Here is a 22,603-nt window from a genome sequence, read left to right as displayed (position 1 = left end):
TAGACATATAAAAACAAGCTTTACATATGCTTTTAGGATTTATTTTTTTTAATCACCGCAACAACAAAAAAGAAAAACCCTTGGCTTAGCCATTTTCTTTTTTCTCTTACAAAATAGCCCCAGGTAGATAGTGGACAAAATATGTCTAGTAAAATATTTGAGGCATTCAGGCCCTATTTCGTTGGGTTTTTTTGCCCCCAGAGTGTGAATCAGAAGGCAAAATGACATGTGCTCAGTGATACGTGAAGGTCTGAGATGGGATATACAAGTAAAGCCTTTAGGCAATGTTATCGAAGCGTGCACCAGTTATCTTCCCAAAGAGGAGGGCAGAGAGAAAATTGCTATCTTCCTTCTATTTACACTGATTTTGAAAGACTTATGTTTTATCTAGACCAAGACTATATCAAAGGACAAATATTTAGCTGTTAGATAACTGATTCTTACTGTTGTTAGATGCATTATCATAAATAAACTAGATTCCCTCGGTGTGAAGCAGGTACTACATCGCGTGTTCTCTGCAGGGTTCAGGTGGGCACTTGGGCAGCAGGTGTACGGGCAGGGTTGCCCCTTACCTTTGCAGAGGCAGCTCTTCTGTGAGGACTATGAGGTACTCGAAGCCCATGAACTGGGACTGAGCGACCGCTCCCAAGAGGGCACAGGAGCCCTCGTGTCTGGCCCAGAGCCTCAGCGGGGAGGCTGAGAGGGCAAGAGATGTCTTGTAACTACTCAGTCTACAGCAGCCCTTCACACCTCACACCCCGTACCTGAAGCCAGGATGGTCTTCTCTATCCATTACAGATGGAAAACATGAAGGCCATCATGGATTCAAGGAAACACACCTGCTACAGCATGCAAAGTCCTTTGTACACGGAAATAAAATTATCATTTTTGTGCGTGTGTGAAATTCTTCACCGTCACTTTCCACAGCGGGTTTCTGTTTTTATTTAAGTAACAAGCTGCCCAGAACAGGACAAAGGCAGAAGCTGGCCCTATTGTTTCTTGGTAAATGGCAGTGAAGCCTGTTCCCCCTGCCAGGCTGTTCTCCATTTATAATTTCCAGCCAGCCAGCCAGTCTCTTATGTGAAAATATTTAAAAGGTCCTGGAGCCTTCCTGAGTTCAGAGCTTGGGCAAGAGCTTGTCTACCACCAGACAATGTCAAAGCAGGCTCCACCGACTGAGGGTGGTTATCCAAGCAGGCGTGCTTCCCATCCACTGGGGACAGGGAGAAAAAGAAGCCCTTCTGCAGAAAGAATTACACTCAGTGCCAGTTTTTACCCCAGTTGGAAGCGGGATTTTCTGATAAGGCAGGGAGGCAGAGGATAGGAAAAGCTGCCAACTCTTAAACTGCAAAAAGCTCATTATTTTAACAGCTATTACTTTAAAAGCTATAGCAAATGCTTGCCTACAAGTTTTTGTTATTTTTAAGCCAAGCAATCCCATTGCTTAAAGTGCATTTAGGACAGAAATTATTGACCAAATAAGTTCTTGTAACCTAACTTGATACAGAGAAGGAGCATCAGCTAGGCTTTATATTTACAAGGTGCCCTTAATCAGAACTTTTCATGACTGACGCACACTGCTGGATGCAGGTTACCATGTTTTTCCAGCTAAAGGGCTACGGAGCATGTTCTCTCATCCTCCTAAGACAAGGACACAAAAGTTTGCCCAGTGGCCTGCCAGTTGCTGTTGCTTTGACCAAGCTAATGGGATCTGATTATAAGACGAGTCTCCTGCAACACTATTACATTATAGCTCCTATGCATCGGCCAGAACTGTAAGTCTTCTTGCAAGCCTTGGATACGTGTTTCAGAATGGTGCAAATGCCCTAGAAATATGGATGGCCATGGGCAGAAGTGTACAAACAGCCTAACTGATTTTAAAAGCAATTTAGATTGTAACGCGGCAGTGAGTTCAGGTGGAAAACGTACATTAGCTAGAATACCAGCATGGGCATTTACAGTGCTGAAAACCACTGACTGAAGATCCCGGACAGTCATAAAAGGAGAGAATTTAGGACTGGGACAAGTGCAGAAGTGTTTTGTTCCTACTTACTATCGTGATTAGTGAGGGTCAGAACACACATGAAATATGTATTTTAAACGTAGGGTTAAAGCTAAATATTTCATAAACATTTACCAGAAACACGAGGTTTTAAGGAATCTAAGGATTAAGCAAAAGGCACAGGAATGGGGGAAACACTTTCTTTCTCGCTTCTTAGACAAACTTACGATCCACAGGAACTTGCTTCTGCCTCTGGGTGTCTCGTGCGACACTACCACCGCTGTCGCTAGAGGTGCTGCTTTGGCGGCTGATGGTTGCTGGTGCTTTGGGCATGGGAACCGGTATAGGTGCTGGTGCGCTAGGAGGGAGGGGGACAGCCACAGGGACAGGAGCGGGTGTTGGAGGGGGCGAAGGAGTAGCAGGAACCGGATCAGGTTGTTTTGCAACATAGTCCGTCCTTTGTTTCTGAAAAGATACAGAGAGACTCAGTTCGACAACAAAACTTGGGCAAGACATCAAACAAACTCAGGCTTCTTCAGAAAACACAGGGATGCTTTGCACCAACTGATTTCATTTATTACACAAAGGCATCTTTCTTGCCAAATATAGTTCCAAAATTTACCAAAACTTGATTTGGCATCAGTCTCCTTCTCTGTCGGACACAGAATTCACAGCATCGGCATCATCTGAAACACTTTTCTTTCTTTCAAACAGATGAGTTCTACAAATGAATTTTTTTTTTTAATTGAAACGTCTATTACCTGGCACTTTTTAACAGCTTCCAAAATTGTTCCATTGTTGGACTTTATCAGTGTAAAAAAAAAAATCTATATTTTAGAGATGTTATGTAAAAAATAGTGAAAAATGAACATAGCCAGACACGCCTAACCCTCACTAATGGTTTAACTTACAAATGTCACTGAGGTTGGGATAATGCATTGTTTCTTGAACTGCAGACACCATTTAAGAGGTTCCTGCTCCTCCTACCCATTCACAATTGTGCCTTTTCAGCTGTTTGTGTGGTCACTACATGCCACCTCAATGCAATGATCCAATTAAAAAAGCCCAAAGCTCAAACTCCACAATTCTTGGAATAGGGCTGTTGTTTCTTTTCCCCCGCTTTACACAGCGTTCTAACAACATGCAAATTATCTTGCTGCTAATAATTAACAAGCAGGTCTCTCAAGAATAATTTTGGGGAATAATTTCTTTTCTCCTTCTTTGCCTTTAGAATGGCACCAGTTACAGGAAGACACACGCATTTTTCCAAAGCAATCTCAGTGACAGACAAGCCCAGAAGCTCATAAGCAACCCAGGCTACCCTTTGCTTTCAAACAGTTCAAACTCCACATCTCACTGTTTTAACAGTGCTCCCTCTCCGCAGTTTTGGACTAACACAGCTTGAAAGTTTAATATTAAAGTTTGTTTGCTCAATAGGGATGCCTCATTTCTTAGTTATGAGAAGTCTGCTTACTTTGGTATGAAAATAGATGAGTACATTCCCCAGATTCACTGCTCCTTCCTGAAATACTCTTCCCTATTTCCTTGGAGGCAGAAGGTTTATGGCAGATCAAGTAGGGAAACATTTGCAGGAGCCATATGTTAGAACCTGAGCAGCAGATCACTGCCCTGACAACAATCAAACTTTCATTAAATGTCAGCAACTGCCCTTATCCAGGAATCCCCAACTCAGTAAGTCTACTTGATGGACAAGGCATTTTGTAGTGAATGTAAACTGGGACCATTACAGCTAAGCTATGCAGAGTTACACCAGCAGAAAATTTATCCCATCAGCTTCTATGGCCGGTCAATAAAAAAAAAAATCTTTTGTTTCCCTTAGACAATTTTTCACTTAAATCGTAATAGTCAGCTACTGGAGCAAACATACAGTCTTACAATACATTCCCCATTAAACCTTTTCGGTTTCTTTTTCCTTAGCATTTAGTTGCTCAGAGGTACTCATCTCAAACATTTTGTGTCCACCTTGGGCAGTGCATTGTGGGGAGATTAAAAAAAAAAAAATATCACGATTGACTTTTCTGTATTCTACTACGTTAATGTTAAGACAATAAATGCTTTTTAAAATGTCAAATGCCAAGAAAAGTGAAATGAATAGTATAAAAGAGAACAAGCAGAAAAATGTATATGTAAGAAACCTGTCCTTTGGTGATAAGAGTGCGCCCTTCTAAGTGTAGAGCAAATATACCATAGTTTTTAATATATAGATGTACTATGGTATATCCAAAATCATGTTAATGAATTTAAAAATTTCATGGATATTAAAATATTCTAATGGCATTCAGATATTTTTTTAATCTTGTTCACAGATTCCAGTTGCTAGACTGTTATCCCCACAAGGTACCCTCATGTGTGCCCCGACTGTCTTAAACAACATGCAAGGAAAAAGTGGGGTTTGTTTTTTTTATGGTAGAGAGGATTCATTACAAGCCAAGACATCAACTGCACAGCACCACAATCATAATCTAGAAAAAGTGATAGTTAAACACCACACGTAGCTCTCAATGGTTGCCACTGATGTAGTTTCAAAAACATATTGCACTGCAATCACAAGCCTCATCAAAACAACTCGCTGGAGTGAAAATAAAAATTCAACTGGAAGCATCACTCAAACTCTAAATTTACAGTTGAAATCACATTGAAATGCACTTCACATTTTGTTGAACACTGTCCAAAAGCCAATTATACATTCAAATCACATTTAACATTTTTTAACGCTTCCTTTTTTAACTCCAGATCTTTTGAGGACATCCACACATTCACTCCATCACTTCTATGCATTGCTACAAAAAAACCAAGCATGCATTACGAAATTTGGTGACATTTTTGTCATTTTTGAGGTTCAATATCGGAAGAGTAATTTTATTACCTCTGAAAGCTCTCCCAGCAATTGCTGTGAGAAAAATGGAGTAAATCGCATCAAATAGCATTGTTCGAAAGCCAAAAAGTAACTACATCACACATCACTCCTAAAATTTCATACACATTAGCGATTTAAAACAAAGGAACATCAGTCCTAATAATTACCTCTTCTTACTCACTAAGCAACTCGTAACATAGCGAGTTATTATCATTTTCTTCTTTTGAATGCTGAACAGAGAGTAGGCTACAAAACATGCATATGTGACACCATATAAGCCATGAGCTCTTTTCAAAGCACCTACCCAGACACAAAGTTAGGAAGAGGTTTAATAAAAAACAAAACCCAAACAAAAAAACCTGACAATGGATTGGAGATCATAAGGTGAACGTAGAGAACGCTTGCAACTGTAGAACAATAAGAATTAAGTCATGGCAGGTACTAAAAAAGGAACTTATTTATTTTAGCTTAAGAAATGTTGGCTAGATTAGTAAATGAGGTTAAATGTCGCTGCTGACAGAGCTGTACTCACTAATTTGCCAACAGCCGTAAGAACAATGAACAATCCTGGGGTTTGTTTTCCATTCTTTCTCGTATTTTCTTTTTCTTTTAAGAATAAACTTGCAATACTCAACTCATGTAAAATTGAAGCAAATTTTTTAAATTATTTGGAACAGTGATGATACATGCTTATTAAAAATATGGATATATCAGAAAAGCTTGCTGGGACTAGATTTTTTTTCTTATTTTTTGCCAGAAAATCTTTGTTTTTACAGGAAAAAAAATAACAGAGGTCCCAAAGCTCTTTTTCAGCACACTACAGGCTGCATCTTGTAAAAAAATCAAGATTCAGTATGATTTGATCTATTTTTAATGTAAGCAAAATAATAAGTTTGAGTAAAAGTTAACAGTATCAAGCCTAATTCTTGTTCACTGTAAAAAAACCGAGAACAACCTATTTTCCAAAATATTTTGGCATCAAAAAAAGGGAACGTGTATTCAAAAGAGGGTAAATACAGACTTAGCATGAAAGAGGCGCTGGATACAACCATAGCTAGCATTAGGGCTCAGAAATGCTCTCATTGAGTTAACACAGACACAGAGCTTCCCATTTACTCTCTTTCCAAATATTTTAGTGCCTCATTCCTGTTTGCACAGTGACAGGAGTCCGCCAAGAGGGCTGCAGAGCGTTCGGCCTCAGTTTTGTCAACAGCATTGTGGTTTGGATATATTCTTGGGGCTCTTTTTAAGAGAGAACTAACTACTTCACCCAAAAGGGCCAACGAGGTACCCAAGACCAGGAGAGCAAATTTCAAGCAAAGTCTTTTGACAGAGTTTCCTTTGGTGGGCTCAGCTATTACACAGAGTCAAACATCTGCCTATTAAAATCCCGTTACAAGTCACCCAGGTAGCTCTTTGTGGAGTGTAAAGGATTTATGTTTTTATTGGATTTACAAACCTGCCTTGCTAGAATCTTGCCAGAATGTAAGAAGTACATTCGGATGGAAGAAGGAGAAATTTAGACAGAATTTACTTATTCAAACTGGTCTTAGCTAGGACTATTCCCCATTTCTTAAAAAATAATTAATGGGCAAACTGGTGACTTTAAATTCCTACCATTGATCAAATCTTTTTTACAACTATTCAGTACATTCTTGTATAATAACTGTCATCCCATAATTTGGAATTGAATCAATGTTGAATTGGGAAGGAAACAACTTTTTTTTTTTTTTTTTTTTTTTTTAAGCCTTTGAAAAGCCTTGGTCTGATGGCAACTTTAAAGAGCATTTGATATGAAATGAGGCAAAACAGGCACTGGCTCTTGGTCAAAAATTATGATATCTCTTTGGCCACTGCAAAATGAACACCTGGCAACTGCATCTCTTCATTGTCAAACACTTCATGATCTGCAGGAAAGATACCAGTTGGCAAAAGATGAGTATAACACTATGACACTAACTTGGAGCACAAATGCCATGCTTGAGGGGAAACTACTTCCCACAGAGATATTTTAAGTCAGCTGCTAAACAAAGAGACTTGAAAGAAAGGTTTTGATGGTAGAGCGCCAAGAAATGCAAAGGACACTTGTCCCAAATGAGGTGGAGACTTTTGTCTTGGTGTTTACATACCATGAACATGCCTCTTAGATATACAGTCACAAAAAACACAAGTCATGGTTTTTTCATAAGACTACAGGACTGCATTTGGCTTAACATTTACCCTGTGTGCCTCACGATTTCATACACATCACTGATGATATAACTGTCTCACCTTACAAAGGGTGTCATGAGATTAATTAACATGCCCACCAAGATACACACTTCTATCCCAATTATGTTCCTCGAATTTCTTTTTGAAGAGCATTAAGAAAGGTTTAAAAATGCACAGTAAGTAGGAAATATTACAATTAATTATTTCCTAGGTTCACCAGCAATACTTGTAAAAAGAAGAAATCAGAGTGCTTGGGAAACTGTTTATGTTCATATATAACGGGATGGTGAAGAACCACTGTTGGTTCACAATAAAAAGGCAGACTAAATCGTCAACACCACAGGAAACTCTGATAATTAATAATTAACATTAGTGGAAAACAAAAACAATCAGCAAAATGCTCTCCTAAATCTGCAAAAGTACCAAACAAGCAAAAATATGGGTTTCCTGTAAGTAATTCAAACAACCAGAAGAAACACAATGTTACAGCCTCTGACTGACAAAGATGACAAAAAACCCCTAGGATATTGCTTCCAATGTTCCTGCAAGTATCATCTTAGACCATTCGGTGCTTTAAAGTAACCATCTGGGAGCTCCATCCTGAAAGGACTAAGAGAAAATTCCGGATCTAATCTATTGTGTGGACTCAGATGTCGCTAGGAGAGGGAACAGAGCGAGAGTAAAGTAAACTTTGTAGCTCTAAGAATAATTGTGAATAAAGAGGCATCCATCCATCTCTCAGCAAAGGGGTGTCTGTCTGTAGGATAACTGAATGAAAAAAAAAAATTACCTCTTTAAATGGAATCCCTAATCCTTCCTAATAATCTGGCAACACCCTTTGGTCAGCTGGGCTTTGAAGGCCTTTAGTCTGTCAAGAAAGATGCTAACCTTGTACTTAACACTTATCTGTGGCTCAAAGCCGACCAGGGTGCTCACCGCAGCAGACAGGCTGCTTTGAAAGCAGTCTTTCAAAAACCAAAGGTGACTTAGGAGACGGGCAAAAGCTGCACGGCACCAGCCGCTGAGCCTGCTCGTGTTCAGGCTCTGGCAACAGCACCGATAGGAACCGCTTCCATTTCCTGCTCTACCCACAAGTTCTCCTGCTTGACCTTGGGCAAGGCAGTCATCCCTTCAATGCCTCATTTCTCCCTGAAATAGCAGCAATGTCTCATAGCGCTGTTATGAAAATAAATAGGCTTATGCAAACAGATTCCAAACGAACCATGTATCTATCACAGGGAGAGAGACAAGTGAGCACGCTCAGGAGTGCTAAAATTATAATAATCGCCATAAAGTTAAGAACAACATTACTGACACATCTTGGTAAAGACTCCCTTTATCCTGTGTAATTCATTGTATTCCTAAATAATTTCACATTATTTCAAGCTCACATTTGAACATGATAAAGCTACAAACAAACCAAATCATGGACTGTGGGGAACAATCTGCCAGAAGGTAAAGAAACAAAATTATCTTAAATGTTGTTCTCTGGCCCTGATTTTCATAGGTCCATGGAGAACGCTTTGTGAAAATTATTATTTTATTATTTCCCATGTCACGTCATTATTTCAAACAGAAAACTTCAAAACCTGCAGTGCATTACAAAGAACAGCGTAAGAACAACTGCTCAAAACTGCACTCAGTCTGCTCAGGATTTCTTGGCAAATTCCAAATACACAAAATGACACGCACCCGGAGCAAAAAAAGTCAGATCTTTAAATCAGGATTTGAAAAGCACTCTAGATGCATGCTTCATTTCACAGACAGGCAAAAACCATAATCAATTTTGAATGAGCTCATACGTTATAGGCAAACAACTAGGGACGGGAAAAACTCAGAAATAGTCTGATTCGAGCCCACCAAGCTGAAGGCAGGTCTACCACATTAGTGTGCCTGAAATAGCATAGGACCTGTTTCTCAAGAGGTTTTCTATATCCATGGCAAAACTGGAAAAACTGCAAAAGCTGCAGCTTTCGTGATAGCTGCGCACACGGAATCCGGCACAGCGACACCTTCCACCAGGACTTTTAGATGAGTCTGCAGCAGAGACAGTCAACAGTAACATTATGGAATTTCTCATTTTTCAGTCATCAGCTGCAGTGTGTAGGCACAAGGAATGAATATCAGATCAAATTAAATTTAACTTCAAGTTTCAAGAGAAGTTTGGTTTGCATTTGGACTGAAAAAGTCTGACTCAGAGGCAGGCCTGGAATGTCTGCTTCATCCAAACTTGTTTGTCTAACCTTTCGAAATCATTAGATATAAAAGGGAAGAAAAAGGTCTTAGAAAGTACAACCTCTTATTTTATGAGCCTCCGGCCCACTTAGATGTTGTCTAAAATACACATTACAACTTTATTCTTTATATACTTACTCAGGTGGACAACTGCACTGATGTAAGATCTATTTTATTTTTTTTTAAATATTGTATCTCTAATTCTGTTCAACATACAAAAGAAACAATAACAACAAGATCTTAATTCCACACCACACCATGAAAGAAAGAAAACCAAAATAAGGTCAGGAGAACAGAGCGCTATTAATGCACAGGCATAGTAATTGAAAAATACCTGCTTTGCTTCAAAAGCAAAGACGCCTATTTTTTATGATTCCATAATTACAATAATTAAATAAATTCAAGACTAAGATAGAGCCACACAAAGACAGAAAATAAAAAGAAAAGCTAGCGTTAACTCTCCTAGGAGAAACAAAGATGACCCTACCTTAAATAATTCAAACTCCTTCTTTGGCATCAACAGCTACCAATCCGCAAAGGATATTTGCAATTAAAATAAACGCATACGCATCCATTAGGATTGAAATTACCACCTCTAAGCAAATAAGCTGAAAAAAAACCACCTTAAAGGAAAACATTTTGCTGTATCTCTATCAGTTATATTCTCATGTTAGACTCTATGCAATACAGAAATTGCCTCAGCCTGTACAATAAGTACAAATCTTTTGACATGATAGTGGAACATGCAGATATTTCAGCCTTGCTGTGTATCTCTTTCACCTCCGCAGGCACATATGCACACTTCAAACAAAAGGTTTGCTCCCACGGAGCAGACAGTACCTGGATCGTGCGGGTATATGCAGGCTCTGACCACCCTAGACCACCTTCTTGATTCCTCAGAAGATCCAAAATGTTGTTTGGCACAAAGCCTGTGCAGCCACTTTTATTCTGAACCTTCCACCACTGTTTTCTGTCATCCAGAATCTGAAATAATTTGGTAAATTAATTACAAAGCTTTTCTGACTTCCTTCCTGCCAGTACTTAAGACTGGGCATCATTTCGAAACAAAACCATAACTTTGCCAGGTTCTGTGATTGCCAACAGATCTTACACAGATGTCCCTGAGAAACCCTTGTAGGCTTCCTTGACTATCACCATCATTAATTCTACATGGTCGTACTGCACTTTTCAGAACGTGGCTCTGAAGAAAGGATAGGGAAGAAAAGTGTGTAATAAACCTCTGTAAACTCAGACATGTGCTGGACAAGTCAGTAGAATGAAAATCAAATGCTTGTGCAGAGAGGTTGGCATCTCTACAACCTTTACACTGTTGACAAAAGGAATAAGTAACTACTAATAACTCAAGGAAAACTGCATCCTTCTAGGAGAGCACAAATTTGGAGAGAGAGCACTTCAGAGTAAACAGGGAACTGGAGCAGGATGGCGAGGAGAAGTCTGAAAACTGACTACCTGCTGTGCAATCTCATACGCGATATTTTCTCTCTTTCTTACTCCCTCCCTTCCAAACATGTCTAGCTTTCAGCGTATCAACTCTTCCAGGTAAGGACAGTCTTTCACTATGCCCTGTGTGTACACAGATGGTGTTTGCCAGAGACAGTTATTTAAATACTACTGAATTAGGCTTTTAAAAGAACAACAGAGAAGACAGAGGAAACACACAAATATATTTGTAGCATGGATCTCTACAGCATCAATTCATAAGTCAGCGCAGAATCTCCGTTTATCTTGCCTGTGATGCAAAACGAATTGATTGAACTTTGCATGTTAAGAGAGCTAAATCAAACACATTGAAGTAGTCATTAAGAACAGCCACACTGTCTGCAGGAAAGGTATCCTCAGCTTTGAGCAGTACCAGAAATTCGTGTTTTCTCTTTGCAAAAAAAAAAAAAAAAAATTACCTCTACAATCTCTTCTTTCATGACAGAAAGCTCACTGTTGTTCCTTGCCATAAATTCATACCTGCATTTGGCATATTTCTTGGTCTGTGCTTTACTGTGTGCTTCATAGTTTCTGCAAAGCAAAGATCAGACTATTGTTCAGTGAGACATTCAAGCAAATAAAAACACAGACAAAACACCCTCTTCCGACAACCTGCAAAACAATTAAACAAAAACTCCCACCCTACCATAACATGATGCTGCTGTAGGACTACCTATTCATAACACACTGGTTTAAGTGCCAAAAAAAAAAAAAAAAAAAAAAAAAAAGAAACAAAAGAAAGAGGCGGTTGAGCTACATGGACCTTAAGAACTGGTACTTGGCACTCTTTATTGGCTCACTGCTTGCAAGATGTATGATTACAACTTAGATTAGCAGGTGCCATTGTTTTAAAATAAACATGTACACTATATTTAGTCTGTTTTCCTACAGTAGGTTAAACAATCATTTGCCATACAAACAAATGACTATACTTAGTATGTAATTGATATCTTGTGTTTTGTATGAAAATGTATTTCTCGTGCTCATCATAAATTGTTTCATATACATCACAGATGAATAAATTTTTGCCATAAACACCAATGGAATCAAGCTCTAAAGAATGCTCACCTACTGTAGATCAGTTTTCTTAATTGACCATAAGCTATTATCAAACTCTAACAACCTGAAGTTACTGTATCAATTAAAAATGAAAAATAACTTCTTGGCGGTTACAAACAGTGCTCATTGTAGAACAAGGGATACCACAGTTTAACTCTGCGTCTTTCTGTTTCCATGAGGAAAGACCTGTTCAGAAGGCCTTTGGGTAAGAAGCTACTAGCTTCTTCGGCGTTTTACCTCTTCAAGGTGAGAAGCCCCCCGGCCCCCTCAAAACAGGTCCAAAATAAACAGTAACATTATTCACTTATTGCAAATTACGCCCAACAACCCAAACCCATACCAGGTAGTAAAGTCAAAAAAAAAAAAAAATAAAATCCAAACAGATAATGAAAACACGAAGCAATCAATGGTTTGAAATGCTGCATATGACGTCATAGCACAGGGATACAAATGCAGGTGGTTGTCGAGGCTGGTGCCGCGTAACTGTGGGTCCCAGGTGTGCCTGAGCAGTCCATTAGTTACCTAGCTATTGCATGGCTGTGGAGAACTGTCTCACTTGACTTGAAGAGCAGAACAAAAGAAGAGTCATATTTAGACTGAAAGATTATTTTGAAAGAAAGACAAAACACTAAAAGTGTTTAAGGAGAGAGTGCAAAACACCGGATGAACCCCACCCTGCAGAATAGCTGTTATGAGGCTGAAAGCTGTGTGAGTAATCCCAATTTTTTTCCGCCACCCACTCAAAGTTCATATAATTTTGAACTCCCTTCTTACTATTTCAGGCATATGACTAATGTACCTCTGAAGGCACTTTTACTTTTAGGCTGCCTTTCCAAACTCATTTCACTAACAGTGTCTTCCTACCTTGTCCACACCTAAGTATCCTGATCCCTTCAAAAACCGTAACTCAGGAAGAATTTAACAAAATGCTTACGTTTCAGTTTTACTCCACTCTGTTGCAATCAACAGCAACATCCCCAGAGCACAGGCTAGTCAGTGGCCGTACGCTTCTGAAGTGGCCATAATTCTTCAAGCCCAGCTTAATGAGCCAAACGATTTACCTGGGGCACAATATTCTCAGTGCTTCCTTCCCTCCATCCTCCACCGTGCTTTCTTATTGCCTGTCGGATACACCGTAACTGCAGCCCTTTGCTCGCCTGCGCATGCTGAACGAGACTCTAGTGGATTGCAGAAACTTCCAGGGTGCTTTTCTTCAAACAACAGCACAAAACCAATCTACACAACATACTACTGTGAAACACTACACGACTTGCTGAGAATCTATTCAGTTCTCTTTCAGCATCAGAGTCCCTGATATACCCCGTAACACGCTGAAAGTTTAAGTTCCTAACACTTAACTTTAAGTCATCCAAGGAAAGCACACCTTCATGGAGGTCCTGGCATGTTGGAATAAGGCTTACTGAAGTTCCCCGTGTAACCTAACTGTCCACCAGAAGGTAGTGGGTGGCCTGGTCACTGCACTCGGACTGCTCATTAGGAATGCTGTCTTTGAACAAGGACCAGCAAACGATGGCTTAAAGGATCAGCTTGAATTTCTCACTCCCTCCCCCAAGCCCACTCCTCCACCTGCTTCTTCACAGATGATTTAAAATTTATCTTTCAATGGAAGCTAATTGGGGTAATACTTACTAACAGCTTTCCCCCAATAAAGAGCTCCTGCCAGGCACATATTATACATGCCTCACGAGCCAATTAACAAATGGAAGTTTGTGTCGTGTTGAACAGACTGGAAGACAGGGGCACACTGTGGGTGTTTGCATCAGTACCAGCCATCTAGACTCTCTCTGGCAACCAGCGGTGAGAAACAGGCACCACTACTGCAGGTCTCTTTTCACATCTTTCAAAAGAGTAATTTCACCTTACATGAACTGCGTCTTAGAAACACCCATTTCTCTTTACCCGCCACAGAGGAGGCCGGATGACTCTTTCAGCTGCAGCCAGATACACTGATATCATCTATAGTTCAATGCAATAAGCCCCATTCTCTAAACCTGAAATGAAGGCAACAACATCTGCATGGAATACTCTTACTCTGAAAGGACAAAACAGGTCTTACCACGTTACAGATAAGAGAGAAAGGAATTTAGAGTACACATCATCTATGCTTCAAGCTGACTGGTCCTGAGACAAGAACCCAAAAAGTAATCAAGTTTGAGAAAAAGATTAGAGGTGACTACTACTGCTGCTGTTGTTATGAAGAATAAATCCAAAGTTCAGGAAAAGAATCAAGCCTTCACCCTGCACACCACATGAGAGTATGTTTGCATGCCGATGAACAGGCTCTTTTAGCACACAGCTCAAAAGGAGGGGTTATGCAAAGGTTTTCCTCAAAAGAGTTACACCAAAGCTGTTTTAACCAGCAATCTGATCCCCAAGACTTAGCTTAAACATTTTCCGTTGCACATAAGCTAAAATGCTCCTCATACGGTGCTATAGGTTGGCACAGGGGAGCAATTCCAACACCACTTTACTGATTTACTTCCAGTTTGTACCAGTACAAATCCTCCCCACAGACAAGGCTGGGACTCCAAGGATGACTGCATTTGATCTTGTCAAGCTATTCGGATTTAGGCTAAAATGAAAAGGATGGAAGAGGATGTGCTAAAAGGCACTGGTTGCCATGCAAACATTTCAGAGCACTTTTTGTACCATTTGAAAGAGAATGGAATAAACACAGAGTTACTACTCTGAAAGGGGATATTTATGCACCATCCCAGAAAACAAAAAGCAGGAGACTACGGAGCACTTAAGTGAGCAGCTAAACAAATCAAACGATCATTCAAAACAAGGAGGGATGAATCTCAGAGTAGACTTGTCATTCTTTGTAGTTCTGAAAAGAGCAAAGAATATTTTTAAAAACATGAAACAAAGCAGAAATAAAATTTAAACCCAAACAGGAGGATTCTGCGTTCTCAATAGCATTGGAATTCCACCATATAATTTTTGACAAAAGCATCGATTTAACAGCATACATAAACAGGGCAGTTTCATAGAAAACATACTAAAAGAGTCTTAATGATGTGCCTTAGAGAAGCAAAAGCAGAATTCCCACTGCTAACAAGAATCGCTTCCTCATAGAAATAATGATCTGGTCCAGACGCAACCAGAGGTAATTACAGACACCGCCACCCCAATAGCAATAAGTCGGGACAGTTATCCACAGCACCACGCACGCCGCCGATTCAGTGTTACCTATCTACATGTCGGCTAACAGTTTGCTTAAAGGCGGCAACAGCCGCCCCCTGGTCCAGCAGAGGCCCTCTTTTGTAAACCGTGTTACTGAATGCATACCCGTCGGACGGAGGGTAGTCGGGAACACTGGGAGGCTGGAAGACAAAACAGAAAGAAAGCCACAAGGTGGTTTAGTGTCATCAACCCCACCGCCTCGTTCACTTAATCCAGCCCCCCTAGGGCCCCTGTCAGCATTCAGGTGTCCTCAGGTGCTCAGGGTTCTGCTATGAAAAGTTAATAACTTCTGCATTTCAAATACATAAACACGGAGATCAAAAGGATAAGAATAAAAGAATTTCTATCCTAAGTCATCCCACTGCATTAATATTGCAGTGGCTAGTCTTTAGAAAAACAGTTCTCTGGGGCAAGGTCTGTGTCATCTCTCAGATATCACTACAGCAACATAACTTACAAACAACAATGACTGCACGGCTTTAAAATAAACAGCTCTGAAAAACACTTTGAGCTTTTGTTCTAGATGTACACTTAGAGCCAGAAAACTCTAGCTAGCTAACAGTACGTCTGTAGAAGAAATAAAACCTCCCTAGTAAAACTATCACTCAATTGCAGGAGCATAATATCAGTGGCTCGTTTATGTCACCCTCTTGCTGAATATGACCATAGTCAAAGAAGAAATGCAAAAAAGGAATGTGGTAGTTGGTATAATTAAGGATTTTAATTAAGGAAAAGAATCACAATTTATCACAAGCACATATATAAGAATATTCAAGGCTTTAGAAAATTCTTTTTGAACCGCAGTCCTTTGAAAAAAAACCAAAACACCTGAAGTACAGCAACGATACTCTGCTTCTAAGTGAGAATTATTTTAATCACCATCCCCCAAAACAAAAGCAAGCTAAACAATTCATTTCTGGAGATAACGATATTGAAATTGCTCATTCTAGATCTTTTCCTTACACCACGTCCCGTTGCAGCAAGTTAGAACAGCTGAGATTCATCAGAAATTTCCAAATCTCTAAGCCTGGTCTAATGTTTTGTTGGGTTGGTTTTTTTCCCTGTCTGTGTGGCTACAGAAAAACCATTCGCCTAATTTCTACCTCCAAGTACCCGACCTGGTGCCCAGAGACACGTGTCTACGAGGCTGAGGCTTTATGAAAAGAAATTAAAACCACACAACCTTGCCCCTACACATAGAATATTCTTTAAAACTGTATTATTAAGACCTCTCTGAAAAAAAAAAAAAATCTCAAGTGTCACCCAGCTTACACCTTACATCAAAAGACACCCAGGAAGCAGGGACTCATTTTACTTCACACACAAATTATCTGCATCGCCTCAGCCTCACTGGGCTCTCTATCACCAGTTCCCTGTTGTTTCACTGCTATTTGAAGTCCTCAACTGAAGTCCTGAACTGGCTCCACCTGGAAACCCCTTCCCAGAGGGAAGTAGTGTGTGACTACATCTTAATGTTCGGGAATGAAAAGGAAAAAAAAAAAATAAAAAAAAAAATGGTTCTCATGAGGGGGAACCTCCAATGCACTTTGCCAGATGCCAGAGCAGTCCCTGCCCAGCTGGGAGGGCGGCTGGGGCAGCTGCACGCACCCCCTCTCCATTCCCAGTGCGACACAGCTCTTGACATGCAGCTTCGGACCTCAGGAAGCAACGTCACACAGGGCCAATTAGCGGCAAGGGACGAACACTTTAATTCTCATTTTTCCAGCACCCTTCGTTAAACAAGCTGTTACGGCAGACTCGGGAAAGCGCGTCTGGTATCACCCACTCCAGGGCGGTCCTTTTGATGCAGATAAATAACATTTTGCACTGGGGCAGCTTTTTCCAGCTGAGTACCTGCAGCCTTTCACAGCTATTAAGCAGCTCAGCGGTCTTCCCCCTAGGGATGCACCCGAGGAGGCACTGGTGCAAGGAACCATGGTACCCAGGTTAAACGACTTGCCCAAGACCACGCGGGAATCAGCAACAGTCATGAAACCAAGGCCTGACATCCCGGGCACATAAACGCCTTCAGTGAACTGGGATTTATTTTAATTGGGTTTTTTTGGTCTTTTGATGATTAAGATGAAGAGGCTAAGCTGGCACAGACAGCTACCAATCCAACCAAGGTTACTGACACCAAAAAGAATGAAATTAATTCCCTGAAACACAAGCAAAAAAAATCCCTCAATGTATTTCACCACCCCTATAAAATTGTTTAAAAAAAAAAAAACAAAGGCAAAACAAAACAAACCTTCATGGAAATGTAGAGCAGCAGTGAAACACTGAGACAATATTTGATGAGATTTTTTTGGAAGCTGACTAGGGAAAGGGGTGACAGCAATGGCAACAGCTACATTTCATGTTATTGTGCTCATTTACTTTACTAAACGCTTTTTTGCTCACAACAAATCATTGGCAATAACTTGGGTTTTGGTACATTTATTCTTGCATATCTTGTTAGGCATAAAGCCAGTGTTTTAAGTAATCAACTATGTACCATGTTATCCTCCTTTGCTTGGCAGACTTTTTACCCAACTCGTTTGTCCCTATAGCTGAGTAGAGGTTTTTTGGTTGTTTTTTTTTTTTTTTTTTTGACTAACAGAGATTCTAATGAAAACAAAGTTTTATTGTGACAAGCTTTCCGTGGACAGTTTTGATAAACTTTTGGGGAAGCTTTGTTGTCTCCAATAAGAGAATTGCTCTGCAAGAGAACGCCACCTCACAACAGCCATTAATCCTTCCCTTGAATCTTCTTACATATGTGCGTTTTTCCACTAACAGATAAAAAGGTATTTTAAAATTAAGATAAAATCCAGTATCATTGCATTAAGATGTACTCCAAATACAGTACTGGTGTAGGTTGCTTAAGGAAGACAGGACTATGGAAGAAAGACTATGGACTGAACCTAGAAAACCCTTAGGTGCACTTACATATCACAGCTGCTAGCAGGGCATCTTGAACTAGCTAACGCTTGATTGAAACTAAAGCTAGCATAGAAAAATAAATTAAAATTTTAAATTGAAACAACAAAAAGCATCCAGAACTAAAACTTTTACATGTTTAAAAAGGCAGTATCTTTTTTTCTGAACAAAAAAGCAACACAATCCACTTTTATTCTTAAAATTTTCACATAAACCAAAGTACCTATTCTGGCCAACTCTACTGAAAGATAGTAGGGTGTAGAATCTTTATAGTCAGTCCCTTTGTTTCTCAGCAAAGTTACACAGAATACGCACTCTGGTTTCTCTGAAGGCTTTAGATGGTGATGCATGTTTCCATCCTTTAAACAGAATAACTTATTTTTTGCTAAAATGATCACATTTCTTGGGATAAAAGGATGGGAAAAATGTTCCTGTGCAATAATTCTTCCAATTGGCAGCTGTTTTTCAGAAGTAGCCCTAAATTACCTGAGATGGCATTACTGCTATAGCACCTCCACATACTTTCTTGCAATACAGTGAAAGTATCAAGAAATTAATGAAAGGAATAGTGAATTCCACATTTGTGAGGAAGCAGCTTAAATCCAAAATTCCCCAAAAAGTGGTGTTTTTTACTTTTTGTCTGTGTGCCTGTGCATGAGTGCACATTTGAGAATGCTTTGGTTCAAATCCTACCTGAAGTATATATGACCAAAATCAATGGGATCTGAAAGCACAGGTCAAGAATCAAACTGAACCGTACGGGCTCGGATTGTCCTCCCAACTGAGGCAGGAAAGTTCACGAAGTTCAAGGAGAGCAGTAGGCAAAAGCCTTATGGTTTTCCTAATCACGTTTTTGGTGGCTGAAGAGGTATTTGGTTCCGTATAACTTAAATATAAGTATAATGAGTTTGCACTGATGTAGCAGACATCAGAGTACGGTTACTCCAACAATATCGCAGAATATTTTTGCTATGAAGGAAACAGTTGGTGTTGCCTTCAGACAACCTACCTCAGTGGACAGTCTTTTCATTTCTTGCTTCCGCTGTTGCTCTGCAACATTTGCCACAGACTCAGCCAAATGATTGAGTTCTTGCTCCTTTGGAGCTCCCATGAAGTTCAGCAAAGGAGGCTCCCAACCATTTCGGAAACGGGGGACATAAGGTGGAATAAAATGGTCTTTGGGCCAATCCGCTCTGTATGAAAAGTAAATTAGAGATCTGTATCAAGGGCCATACAAATATTGATTTCATATGTTTCCTAAACATTGAAATGCTTAGAATTTTAAGTAGTATAGAGGAGAGGCTGGGATTAAAGTACAGGCAGAATTGTGCTAGAACACAGAAAATCAGCAAAAACATTTATTGACCACAACTATGCTCCCCGCTGTGCCCCGCAGAAAGAAACTGCTCCTGTCCTAAGGACTTGACAGTGGTAAAACACAACAAATTTTTGTCTTGTAGCAAAGGATGAGTAACAGAAGAATCAATCACAAACAAATCTAGGATTTGTTTCAACTGTCACATGAGGAAAAATAATTGCAATGCTCTATTTGTGTTAAAGCACCAGACAAAAGACTCCAAAGAAACAGCCTGCTTTATAAGAAAGTCTGAAAGCAGATGTGAAGCATGGAAACTTAGGGGGCACAGCTACACCTAAAAGAAAAAGTTAAGCAATAGCATTTACTGACAAAAAACCCCAACCCTACATGCTCCAAGACACAAGAATTATCATCACATTTGCTGCCCAGATTGATCTTTTTAAAATACTGTGCCAGTTTTCAGAGCTCCATTAGCATTCCCTATTGTAGTTTTCATAAACAAACATTTTCATGCTCTGCCTTTTCATTATACATAACAAGCTGTCCCACAGTATAACTTACTGTATCTTCACAGTGGAAGCAGAAACGGGAATGTATGTTACAGTCTTTTAACAGTCTTGTTGTTGACACTGCTCAAAATTAAGGGACAAATGCTGCCAGTTACACAAGTTGCAGAAGCAGCCAGCAATTGCTAGCCCATTAGCAGGCCTCAAACGGGTCAGTAACCCTTGAGTTTCACCATTCACACCACAGTGTACCTCTGTAGACTGAGATCATTCAGACCATCATTTCTAATCTGCACAGGTCAACCAGCTGTATTCTAAGTGCTTCTTCATTCTTCACTGCCCAACACGAGCTACTTCTATTTCCATTAAACTTTTTTCAGGATGGACTAAACAAATGATGACGGTAGTTCCCAAGACAAGGAGCCCATTATTTTACCAGTGACCCACTTTTCCTGCATGGGGCTCCAATGCTATGAGGCAATTTCCACTGCCGGTATCACCACAAGCTGCTATGAAGCCAGCAGAGCTTGAGGCAGGTAAAGGCAAGCGGATGGTGCTTTGCTGGGGTAAGCTCTCTGGCAATCACAAGGAGCTGCAACTCCTGTTTCCACCTCATTTTGTAGTAGCAGGCCAAACAATAGGCCCAAAGGATGAACTTTAACATTCCTGGTCCTGCGGCAGAGTGAGCTCAAGGAAGGGAAAGAACTGTACGTCACTCTCCCTACTCTGAGGGTGTTTATCACTCCATGCCCTAGGGCCTTCCATGCAGCCTTCCTTACCAGCAAAGCACTCAACTACTTTTTAATCAATCAATTACTTAAGGAAATCTACTTGGTTGGTATTTATGTTCCAATTCGAAATCTAAGAGCAAGGATGAATAAACACAAAATACATGACGCATTTCCAGCCCAAGTGATTGCATATACTTAATCATCACCAAAAGCACTTATCTACCACAGATTACAGAGTTAAAACATACTTTGCAAATTTAAAGCTTTTTTTTTTTTTGCACTTTCTATTTACTTAAGTATTTTCAAACCATATACTTGCTTCAAAAACAACAAATGTATAAAATAGTTAATTTTCAGCTAGGCCTAACCATAACAGTGAATCCATAAGCACAACATGTAGGGTATGCACATGTGACATGGTTCAGCCAATAAACACTGAAAATTGAAATGTGTATCCTGTTCATCAATATTTTGTCACTTTTTATTGCAACTTCTTCAGACTGATCGTTAATGAAGTCAAGATAGCTGGGTTGGAAAAATAAGGGTGAAAAACAACCGGAAACATGCAAGGGACAGTTCAGAAAAAAATGACTGCAAAAGGTTATGTCAAGAGGTTCTTCATACCATGGACAAAAAAAAGAAATTCTGTCTGCATTTTCTCCCTCCTTGAGACCCCTAAAATCAAACCACTACCAAATCCCACTGACGCTGAAGAGCTCCTTTCCAAAAACTTTAAAGAACAGTTCTGAAGAGTCGAAAGCCTGACAAATGAATATTGAGTTTATTGGGGAGCGGATAACCTGGTTAAGATCGTGTCAATAAACGTGAGTTTAGAGATCGTCTCTAAAATATGCAGTGGCTTTTTCTCACCTGGCTTTGGTCCATGTGTCACCCAATGACATCCATAACTGTCCTTCCTCACTAGTGACAGTATATCGCAGGAAGTCTACAGTATCTTTTGTTAAGAGGGGGCTGAGTACTGTACCAGCAAGCTCTGGACCTCCTGTTGTCTGCACCACCTAAATCCAAGTATTCAAATAACACAAAGAACAAACACATTGTCAGTAAGGAAGTTACTGTGAATATAAGTTACCTACAGTGCTGCTAGGAAACATTGGTTACTCACAAAAACACCCTCCAAAAAAACCTCTGAGAAGCTAACAGTGTGTCTTAACATCCTATGGGTTAACTAACGGATTTATTGCAAAAGAACTGCTGTCCTGGTAACCAACCATTTTACATTTAGACCCACTTTTGGCAATGTTATTTTTGCTCTACTGATCAACATCACGCATACTGCCATTAAACAGACATACGGTTATCCTTCCAACTCTCCTCCTGCATTATGTAAATTATTTCAATTTTTTTATTGTTAATTAAAAATTATAATGGCAAACTGTAACACACAAAGCTAAAGGTTATTTAAATAAATATATTTAATAGGTGTGAATATACACAGCAAAGGATATAAATTATTTTCTAAAGAGAAGTGTCCTAAGACACACATTTCTCCTTAGTTATTGTCCAGGGACACAACATTTCAATCTTGTTATCCTTGAAAAGGTCACAGAGGATATAAATACAAGAGTTCTGAGGGAAAACAATTAGAAAATGATAAAACCTTACCATATGTAGTGGGGTAAACAGAAAATGAACCAATTCAGCCGCACTAGGATTCTGGATATGGAACTTTAATTTGGCCTGAAGGAATTGGAAAATGATACATTTTATGAAACGGTTAACTTTTGTGATAATAAATACTTCACATAAGAATGGCCATCCCTGGTCAGGTCCGCCTAAGCCCAGTGTTTTGTCTGCAACATCTGCTAAGTGTAAGTGCTCATTCATCCAATTGCTTTTGAATCCATGTATAGCTTTAACACCTATTGTGCAAAACAAGAAGTTCCACAACTGACTTATATGCTTTGTAAAGAGGCATCTCATTTGGAAATTTGCTATCTCTTAGTTTCATTAGCATTCTGTAGTTCTTTTCCAAATGAAAACTAAGCAATCCTTCTCTGCTTGCTTTTTCCA

At 39.7% G+C, this 22,603-nt stretch overlaps 1 protein-coding gene across 8 annotated transcripts in view; it reads right to left on the bottom strand.

Moving 5' to 3' along the window:
• The window catches only part of EPS8 (epidermal growth factor receptor pathway substrate 8), a 140,056-nt gene that overhangs the window by 5,390 nt on the left and 112,063 nt on the right, over positions 1 to 22,603 (bottom strand). For 5 of the 8 annotated variants that reach the window (XM_054198223.1, XM_054198234.1, XM_054198213.1 and 2 more), the window contains exons 13-19: positions 22,196 to 22,270; positions 21,440 to 21,588; positions 19,024 to 19,207; positions 15,099 to 15,232; positions 11,246 to 11,357; positions 10,167 to 10,310; positions 2,230 to 2,467 (exon numbers count right to left, since the gene is read on the bottom strand). In XM_054198223.1, the coding sequence (XP_054054198.1) occupies positions 2,230 to 2,467; positions 10,167 to 10,310; positions 11,246 to 11,357; positions 15,099 to 15,232; positions 19,024 to 19,207; positions 21,440 to 21,588; positions 22,196 to 22,270 (1,036 nt within the window). The remainder of the gene's footprint in view (positions 1 to 2,229; positions 2,468 to 10,166; positions 10,311 to 11,245; positions 11,358 to 15,098; positions 15,233 to 19,023; positions 19,208 to 21,439; positions 21,589 to 22,195; positions 22,271 to 22,603) is intronic. The other 3 variants (XM_054198260.1, XM_054198269.1, XM_054198278.1) reach the window with 3 other exon arrangements.

Source organism: Rissa tridactyla, chromosome 1 (genome assembly GCF_028500815.1).
Source record: "Rissa tridactyla isolate bRisTri1 chromosome 1, bRisTri1.patW.cur.20221130, whole genome shotgun sequence".
Classification (NCBI taxonomy): Eukaryota; Metazoa; Chordata; class Aves; order Charadriiformes; family Laridae; genus Rissa; species Rissa tridactyla.
Note: the sequence above shows the minus strand (reverse complement) of the source record. Positions and strands in the feature narration are given on the sequence as shown.